This window comes from Grammomys surdaster, unplaced genomic scaffold (assembly GCF_004785775.1).
Source record: "Grammomys surdaster isolate TR1022 unplaced genomic scaffold, NIH_TR_1.0 126398, whole genome shotgun sequence".
NCBI lineage: Eukaryota > Metazoa > Chordata > Mammalia > Rodentia > Muridae > Grammomys > Grammomys surdaster.
In genome coordinates, this window is record NW_021621192.1 from 3,148,527 (window position 1) to 3,159,056 (window position 10,530).

The 10,530-nt window shown below is 40.8% G+C and overlaps 1 protein-coding gene across 1 annotated transcript in view; it reads left to right on the plus strand.

The window, feature by feature from the left end:
- The window catches only part of LOC114614668 (transmembrane protein 45A-like), a 74,412-nt gene that overhangs the window by 15,631 nt on the left and 48,251 nt on the right, over positions 1–10,530 (plus strand). The window contains exon 3 of the mRNA XM_028760300.1: positions 9,018–9,066. Coding sequence (XP_028616133.1) covers positions 9,018–9,066 — 49 coding nt within the window. The remainder of the gene's footprint in view (positions 1–9,017; positions 9,067–10,530) is intronic.

The following is a 10,530-nucleotide window of genomic DNA, read 5'->3' on the forward strand; positions in this document are numbered from 1 at the left end:
ACACACACACACACACACACACACACACACACACACACACACACACACATATTTTTGACAATGTTACTTTTGTGTGTGTGTACAGTATATTGTTTATTTTTACCCTCCATTTCCTTCTCTAATTTTCATCAAGTGTAATTAGCACTGCTTATATACTGTTGGGTGTGTAGCCAATGTAGTCCACTGGAGCACGTTAGACTGACTACTAAATAGTTAGGCCTACTACTAGTATTACTAGGTAGTAGTACTCAATATTACATCTGTAGAGAGATGGATTCTTTTTCTAGAAGCTATTAATTACCAGCATCCTCTCAGCTAGAGATAGGACTTTTATCCTCATTCACCTCACGCTCCCTTTGAATCCCCTTTTCCTTTCCCAACTGATTCCCACTGTGTTTAGTTACAACTGTTTGTTTGAACATAGGTACAGAATTATATTGTTGGAACATACTCAGATTACCGGTGGTCACAACACTGAAGAAAATGACACTATCTCTGGCAACCATTAATTGCCAAAAGCTCCTTCACTAGGAGTGGGACCTCAAAAGCACATTTCATAATCTATGATGAAATATTGAAGGTTCCAACCTTGGATAGGTCTTGTGAGGTAACTTTAGCAGCTGTGTGTTCATGATTGCAACGACTATGACATATCAGGAAGTGTTTCAAAGCTGTGATTCTTTCTCAAGCTCTGACAAGTTTTTCATCCCTCTCTTCCGTGATTTTCTGTGGGAATTAGCAGGAATGATAAGTGTCTTATCAAGGAAATCACCATATAGTTATTTATTCTCAGGGCATTAATCTTCATTACTGTTACCCCCGCAGAACAAAGTTTCTCTTTCAAAGCTGAGAGTGGCAGCAGTTTAATGAATATGAATATGAGTATGAAGGCCTGTTTATTTAGCAGAGGAGCAGTAGTAGACTTCTGCTTAGAACCTGTGAGTGCCTAAGACATAGGCATTTGATCAGTCACGCAGTAAAAGACATGTGTCCCCTCTTGTGGAGTATATATTAAATCCAATCAGGAAAGTGGTTGGCTACCACCCAAACAGGCCTACTACGGACTGATACATCAGTACTGTTATTCAAGGTCCACAGCTGGTTAATATCCATGATGTCTTTTCTCCTTAAGTGGCCAACTCAACACCTAAGGCAATATGAATGCTAACCAGATAGGAAAGCACTAACAGCTCAGTTCCAGATTGACTTCTCTGTATCCTGTAAACAAAATTTGTGATGTTTTCAGCAATAGGGAAGAAAAGTATTAGGAACAAGGAAACTTCACAAAAAAAAGAGAGCTCAGATACCTGTAGAGGGACCCCTTGAAGATTCATTACCATATTGATTGCACATGTATTTGAGGAAACTACTAGACGCAGGCTTGGGACCTGCTGTGATTTGATTATGTCCCTCAAAGTTCATGTGTTCAAACTTAACCACTGACTATGCTAATGATATATGTAGAAAGAACCTTTAGGAAATAATCAGGATTAAGGAGGGCACTAGAGAAGACCCTCAAAGATTGTATTCATTGCTTTATCTGAAGAAGGGATTTAGCTAGCAACCCTTTCCTGCCTATCTAAGACATGCCTTCAGCCATAACATGATGTGGCAGGATGTTCATCCTTCATCTTGGCCAGTTGCTGGTGCTGTGCTTTCAGACTTCCCAGTCTCTGAACTATACAAAGCTTTTATCTTAGTAAATCATGTACTGGAAAGAACAGTTATAGCAGCATAAAGTAAATTAGGAAAGGAGAGAACAGAGCCTAGCTCTCAAACAGGGATGCTAATGTTGTCTTTTTCCTTGCAAACTGGAAACATCATAATGCATGTGACACACAAATATTAGATACATAAATATTAGGCACACACATATTAGAAAAAACACAAATATCTAGTCTCTGTAATCCAGAGTAATTAACACCAGAATGTACACAGTTCAAAAGGTTCCTAATAATTCACAAAATCATTTTTTGTTTATTTTCCTTCATGAATTCATCTAATTTTGTTTAAATGTTTTCCTCATTATCTTTTTTTAGTTTCATTTTTTTCCTGTTTCTTTTTTTCCTGCTATAATCTGCTACAAAGTCTCTTGACCTCATTTTAGAACAGTGATCAAAAATATTTATAAGAGGCTAGATATGGTGATAAACACTTGTAATCCAAATACTTGGTATTTAGTTAGGGTTTCCGTTGCTATGAAGAGATATAACCAAGATAATTTTTTTTAAAAAGTTAAATTAAATTAAATTAAATTTTTTACTTATTCACTTTATATCCTGCTCATTGTCCCCCTCCCAGTCACCCCTTCCCACAATCCTTCCTCTCCTCCCTCCCCTTCTCTGAGCAGGTAGAGTCCCTCTGGATGTCCCTCCTACCCTGGCACTTCAAGTCTCTGTCCTCACAGAGGTAGGTGCTTCCTCTCCTTCTGAGGCCAGACAAGGCAGCCTAGCTAGAAGAACATATCCTGCATACAGGCAACAGTTTTGAGGATAGGCCCTGCACCAGTTGTTTGGGACTCATATGAAGACCAAGCTGCACATCTCTTATATATGTGTGGGGAGCCCTAGGTCCAACCATGTATGTTCTTTGGTTGGTGGTTCAGACTCTGAGAACCCTAGGGTCCAGGTTAGTTGACTCTGTTGGTCTTCCTATGGAGTTTCTACCCTTGGGGACCTCGATCCTTCCTCTTGTTCTTTCTTTTATTTCATTTTATTTTACTTACTTACATTTCAAATGTTATCCCCCTTCCAGGTTTCCCTTCCAAAAACCCCCCATTCCACTCCTCTTCCCCCTGCTTTTATGAGGGTGCTTCCCCCACCCACTCCTGCCTCACTGCACCCAGTATTCCCCTATATTGGAGCATCAAGCCTTCACAGGACCAAGGGCCTCCTCTCCCATTGATGCCGGATAAGGCAATCATCTGCCACATATGTAGCTGGACCCATGGGTCCCTCCATGAGTATTCTTTGGTTGGTGGCTTAGTCCCTGGGAGCTCTGGGTGTGTGTGTGTGGTTGGTTGATATTGTTGTTCTTCCTATGGAGTTGTAAACCCCTCCTTCAGGCCTTCCCCTAACTCCTCCATTGGGGTCCCTGTGGGTATTTCATAGAGTCCCCCAGCTCCATCCACTGTTTGACTGTGGGTGTCTATATCTGTCCGAGTCAGCTGCTAGGTGGAGTCTCTCAGAGGACATGTTCCTGTCTGCGAGCATAAAAATAGCATTTGCAGTGTTAGTAGTAGTAGTGGGATGGGTCTCAAGTTGGGCTGGTTTTTGGTTGGCCATTTCCCCAGTCTCTCTCCATTCTCTGTGCCTGTAGTTCTTGTAGACAGGATAAATTTTGGCTTGACAATTTTATGGGTGGGTTGGTGTCTCTATTGCTCCACTGGTGATCCTGCCTTGGCTCTCCATTCTCTGTGCCTGTAGTTCTTGTAGACAGGATAAATTTTGGCTTGACAATTTTATGGGTGGGTTGGTGTCTCTATTGCTCCACTGGTGATCCTGCCTTGGCTATAGGAGGTGCCTCTTCAGGTTCTATATCTCCAATGTAGTGAGTTACAGCTAAGGTCAACCCCATAAATTCCTGGGTGCCACCCTTATCCCAGGTCTCTGTCTCATCCTGGAGAAGCTCCCACCTTTCCACTCCCATTAGTTTCAGATTTCCATTCATTTTAATGGCCATCCTGCCATCTCTAATCCTGATCCTGACCTTCATATCCCCCCTCCTGCCCAATTTCCTGCCTTTTAAAACTATTTTATTCACCTCCCCCCCTTTTTTTTACTGTTAAAGGTTTTCTTTCTTTCTCTTTTTTTTACATTGGATATTTTATTTACATTTCAGATGTTATCCCCTTACTCCATTCCCCCCCACCCAGGAATTCCCTATCCCATCCCTTCTCCTCCTGCTTCTATGGGGATGTGTCTCCCCCACACCCCCACTCCACCTCCCGACCCTCAAATTCCCCCACACTGGGGCGTCCAGCCTTCATGGGACCAAGGATTTCCTCTCTCACCTATGCCTGACAAGACCATCCTCCCCTACATATATAGCTGGAACCATGGGTCCCTCCCTATGTGCTCCCAGGCTGGTGGTTTAGACCCTGGGAACTATGGTTGGTTGGTATTGTTGCTCTCCTCATGGGGCCACGAACCCTTTCAACTCCTTCAGTCTTTTCTCTAACTCCTCCATTGGGAACTAGTTGGTCAGTTCAATGGTTAGCTGTAAGCATCTACATCTGAGTATGTCAGACTCTGGCAGACCTCTAAGGTAACAGCTCTATCAGGCTCCTGTCAGCATGCACTTCCTGATATCCAAATCAGTGTCTACCTTTGGTGACTGAACATGGGATGGATACCCAGGTGGGATGGTATCCAGATGCTCCCTCCTTCAGTTTCTGTCCCACACTTTGTCTCCATATTTGCTCCCTTGAATATTTGGTTACTCCTTCTAAGAAGGACTGAAGCACCCACACTTGGTCTTCCTTCTTCATGAGCTTCATGTGGTCTGTATGTTGAATCTTGGGTATTGCGAACTTCTGGGCTAATATCCAATTATCAGTGAGTGAATACCACGTGTGGTCTTTTGTGATTGGGTTACCTCACTCAAGATATTTTCTAGTTCCATCCATTTACCTAAGAATTTCTCGAATTCATTGTTTTTAATAGCTGAGTAATACTCCATTGTGTAAATGTACCACATTTTTTTGTATCCATTCCTCTGTTGAAGGACATCTGGGTTCTTTCCAGCTCCTGGCTATTATAAATAAAGCTGCTATGAACATAGTGGAGCATATGTCCTTGTTATATGTTGGAGCATCTTCTGGGTATATATGCCCAGGAGTGGTATAGCTGAGTCCTCAGGTAATGATATATCCAATTTTCTGAGGAACCAGCAGATTGATATCCAGAGTGATTGCACCATCCTGCAATCCCACCAACAATGGAGGAGTGTTCCTCTTTCTCCACATCCTCACCAGCATCTACTATCACCTGAGTTTTTGATCTTAGCCATTCTGACTGGTGTGTGGTGGAATCTCAGGGTTGTTTTGATTTGCATTTCCCTGATGACTAAGGATGCTGAACATTTCTTTAGGTGGTTTTCGGCCATTTGTGTTTCCTCAGTTGAGAATTCTTTATTTAGCTCTGTACTCCATTTTTTAAATAGGGTTGTTTGGTTGTCTGGAGTCTAATTTCTTGAGTTCTTTGTATATATTGGATATTAGCCCTCTATTGGATGTGGGATTGGTAAAGATCTTTTCCCAATCTGTTGGTTGCTGTTTTTTCCTATTGACAGTGTTCTTTGCCTTACAGAAGAAGCTTTGCAATTTTAGGAAGTCCAATTTGTCAAATCTTGATCTTAGAGCACAAGCCATTGGTGTTCTATTCAGGAACTTTTCCCCTGTGCCCAAGTATTCGAGGCTCTTCCCCACCTTCTCTTCTATTAGTTTCAGTGTATTTGGTTTTATGTGAAGGTCCTTTATCCACTTGGATTTGAGCTTTGTACAAGGAGATAAAAATAGATCAATTTGCATTCTTCTACGTGTTGTCCTCCTCATACCTAAACCTCACAAAGACCCAACAAAGAAAGAGAACTTCAGACCAATCTCCCTTATGAACATCGATGCAAAAATACTCAATAAAATTCTCACAAACTGAATCCAAGAACACATCAAAACAATCATCCATCATGATCAAGTAGGATTTATCCCAGGAATGCAGGGATGGTTCAATATAAGGAAATCTATCAATGTAATCCACTATATAAACAAAGTCAAAGAAAAAAAACACATGATCATCTCACTAGATGCTGAGAAAGCATTTGACAAAATTCAACATCCCTTCATGGTAAAAGTCCTACATACAGGCAACAGCTTTGAGGATAGGCCCTGCATTCCCTACACTGGGGCCTAGGTTTTCTATCTCCAAGATAGTCTCCCTTTGAGATTTCTTTATTGTTTCTACTTCCATTTTTAGGTCCTGGATTGTTTTGTTTAATTCCTTCAGCTGTTTGGTTGTGTTTTTTTGCAGTTCTTTAAGGGATTTTTGTGACACCCTTCACAATAGTCACAAATAATATAAAATACCTTGGTGTCAATCTAACCAAGCAAGTGAAAGATCTGTATGACAAGAACTTCACGTCTCTAAAGAAAGAAATCGAAGAAGATCTCAGAAGATGGAAAGATTTCCCAAATGGTGCTGGTTCAACTGGAGGACAACATGTAGAAGAATGCAAATCGATCCATTCTTATTCCCTTTTCTAAGCAAGATCAAGCATCCTAGCTTGTGCCTTCCGTCTTGTTTAGCTTCTTTCGGTCTGTGGAATGTATCATAGGTATCCTGTACTTTATGGCTAATATTACTTGTGAGTAGATATTGTGCATATCCTCTTGGGACTGGGTTGCCTCCCTTAGGATGATATTCTCAAGTTACATCCACTTGCCTGTAAATTCATGATGTCTTTTTTTTTTTTTAAATAGCCGAATAGTACTCTTTCATTGCTGGTGGGAGTGAAAAGTTGTATAACCACTTTGGAAATCAATTTAGCAGATTCTAAGAAAACTGGGAATAGTTCTATTTCAAGATTCAACTATACCACTCCTCAGCATATACCAGAAAGGTGTTCCACCATCCCACAAAGACACTTGTTCAACTATGTTCATAGCAGCTTCATTCATAATAGTCAGAAACTGGAAACAACTCAGATGTCCCTCAACTGAAGAATGGATAAAGAAAATGTGGTACATCTATACAATGGAATAACAAGACAGCTTTCATAAGGGACAACATTTAATTGGGGCTGTCTTACAGTTTTAGAAGTTCGTCCATTAACATCATGGCGCAAAGCATGGCAGCATGCAGGTAGACAAGGTGCTGTAGAAGGAGTTGAATGTTCTGTATCCTGTTCTGACTGCAGTCAGCAGAGGTCTGTCTCTCAGCCAGCTAGGAGAAGGGTCTCAAAGCCCACCTCCAAAGTGACACACTTCCTTCAACAAGGCCACACCTACTCTAACAAGGCCACATCTCCTAATAGTGCCACTTCCTGGGCCAAGCATATTCAAACTCCAGATGGGAAGCCGATGCACCAGAATCATGAGTTCAATGCCAGCTATAGCTACATAGCAAGACTTCCCCCCCACCAAAATCCAAAAAGAGTGTTTACATGTATGTATACATATGCACTTATATATATATACTCACATCCTTGTAGTAATAAAGAAAACTCAGTACTCATGCCAAAAAAAATTCCACAATGCCAGCCTTCTCAAAAGAGTAAAGCAGTTGTATTTTGTATGCTGCCAAATGCACACATGGTTAAACTGACTCCTCCTAACTTATCATTGTATCAGAGATCGATGTATCTTTAATCCCCTTCTGAGACACTTCTATTTACAGTGAATAGTGGTTAATGCAGAGATCCACAACTCATCAAGGTACAGAGAATAAGAGACTGAAGAATTCTCAACCCTAAAGTAAATATATATCTCTTATCCCTGCTACTTCCAAGGTTTAGGGATCACTGCAGAAGAGGGGCTTGGAAAGAGTATAAAGTTGAAAGGCTGTAGGTAACTACAAGTAAATGCTGTCTTTTGGACAGAACAGGGGAGATGCACACATGAATTCATGGTGGTTCTGACACTATGCCTAAGACTGTGTGAGTCTAAACCACACAGCATGGAGAAGGGCACCGGGCATACAGTCCTACCCCTAACCATGGAACTATTTGGCAGTTATTAGCTGCTGGGAGAAGGAAAGACAGTTTTCTCCAAGAGTACACTGACCATGCTCCAGTAGATTGCATATCCTAGAATATCTGGGTACTCCATGTTGACCTTGAATGGAATACACAGGAAAAACAAGACACAAAGTTAGGTCAGTAAGTAGAGAGTGTGGGAGTGGGAAGAGTTGTGTGAGAGCAATGAATATGGTCAAAGCACTTTGTATCAACTAGTTAAAACTGAATGAGAAATACAATTGAAGTATACTACCCCAAGTTGTTCTTGAGAAATACTACCACATGCATTTTTAATCATGCCTTCAGTGCTTTCAGTATAATACCTTGTATGTAATAAGCCAGAGATTGACAAATCATTCCCTGTGTTGATTCTTCTCTGGTTTGTTAGGTGGTCATGCTTTCGTATTCATTACTATTTAAAAATATTTTTTATTGTTATGTTTGGTCCCTCCGTATTGAAGAGGCTGAGCCAAGCTAAAACATTATCCAGTGGCATGATGTGTTCTAATGGAATTTAGAACAAGGGACTGTGATGGTGGATAAATGAGGTGATACTATCTTTCTGAGGTTAATGAATGATGTCAAATCAAAAAGCAGAAAGGGCCACACCAGAGAGAAAATAATCTCAGACAGATTTACAAACTGGATAAGCCACAGTCCATAGTCAGAAGTTTCTGGATGTGCATGTGGTACATGAGGCACATACAAAGAGTGGAGAGGACTAAGTTTATTGTAGGTGCTGAAGATCCTGGCCTTTTTTATCCCCAGAGGCTGGAGGTAAGGTCAGAAATTGTGCAGGGCTCCACCACTGACCTCTCCACTTTGAGCCTGAATGTTTCTGCTGTGAGTTTGACAGTTTTAATGTGCTCCATAGGTATGTTTATCTGGTCTCCCTCCCCACCTCTGTAACTCTCAGGGCCATCTGATACTCTACGTTATGTCTTAGGCACTTGTTGCCAGAGTGAGTTTCCATCATATCAGCTGGTACTAAGCATCCAGACGTTCCTTCCCATTCTGCCCACGTAGCTGTATTGGATTTCTTCATGAACTTTATCAAGCTCTTGAGTATGGGAAAAGAATTAGTTTCTTTAAAAATTTTGTCTGTATCAGTTTATGTTAAGGAATTTATGTAAAATCATGACAGGATATCATTACCATTATTTTATCAAGTATTTTCTTTCTTTTGGAGATATGGTTGGAAAGTGTTTGGAGACATTTTAACTTTTTTTTTTTCATTTGAGGAGATACTGATTCAAATCAGTTTTTTTCTTAATTTTTTAATCTAGGAAGAAGGTTGTCCATCAATGGTCCTGGAATACTTTATCCTATTCTCAGGTATGAGTACTAGACGATAGGAATATAAGGTGGATATTAGTCAGTATTATTCCTGGCCATTGTTTTGGCTTCCAGGATCAGAGTAGCTTACAATATTTCATGACAACAAAACCCACCAAAAGCCACATATCAGATGAAATAAGCAAATTCATTTACTTTTTTTGGTGTCAACACAAACTGAAAAGGATTCTGCTCTGTGTTTTCCAGTGAGAAAGACACAGAGGAGTTGCAAAAGGCAGGTGAGTTAATTGGCATTTGATGGCTGTGGGACAGGAAAAGTCAGTTCTCTTTAACGGCATGATCCCTGGTAGATTAAGTATACTCTGGGGCATGACCCATATCCAGGAGAATTTGGGCAACAGACACTGGACTTAATAAGCTAAAGAAGAAAAGTAGAAGGAAGAGGAGGCGAGGAGAAGGAGAAGGAGAAGGAGAAGGAGAAGGAGAAGGAGAAGGAGAAGGAGAAGGAGAAGGAGGAGGACAAAGGAGAAGGAGAAGGAGAAGGAGAAGGAGAAGAAGGAGAAGGAGAAGGAGAAGGAGAAGGAGAAGGAGAAGGAGAAGGAGAAGGAGAAGGAGAAGGAGAAGGAGAAGGAGAAGGAGAAGGAGAAGGAGAAGGAGAAGGAGAAGAAGAAGTTGTTGATTATATTGACTACATATTTGTAGCTGTTTCATTTGTGGTGGTGACGTGTGGGAGGGTGGCATGAGGAGATTGTGAAACTGCTTTTGCGAGGTGATGAAAGGAATGTTTTGTATTGATTTGTATCTGAGATATGTTTTTCCAACTAGAAGAGCATTAGCTCTGCAACATTAAACCATTGCAGCCTAGCCAAGTGCATTCTACTCTGTCTCAGTCTCAGTTGTATTTTTCACTTTCCCACAATCTTCTGTTTCCTTTATTCTCACTCCGTGTTCTAATATCTGTCAGGGTCCTTCTGTCAGCAATCCCTGAAGGTCCTTATTGGCACAAACATTTCATATAATTCTGAAGAAGCTTTGATGAGTAACATTAGCTCTTTGTATAAGTGGGTCTTATATTTGGCACAGAAATAGAATTTATGTAATAATGTAAGTGTTCTTCAGTTTTCTGAAATCAAGAGATCCTTCCTCCCACCCCCATAATGGCTTTTTAAAGGGGTAGTTTTTGAAAGGTTTGTGATGGAATGAGGTCAACAGAGGAAATATTTTGATGTCTCATATACCTGGCATTAATTTAATTCTTAAAAGAACAGAAGGTTGGGCCCACTCCTATGCCATGTGAGCCTGGCCTCCTGCTTTATCGAAAACAGGATTGATTCTCATATGAGGAATGAACCTCATTAAACATCTGGATGTTCATTTCAGCATTCCATCAGTCACTGATGATATTGTTTGATCAGGAATATTTCCACATTTGGGGATAGAATAGTCCAATACACATACACACACACACACACACACACACACACACACACACACACACACACA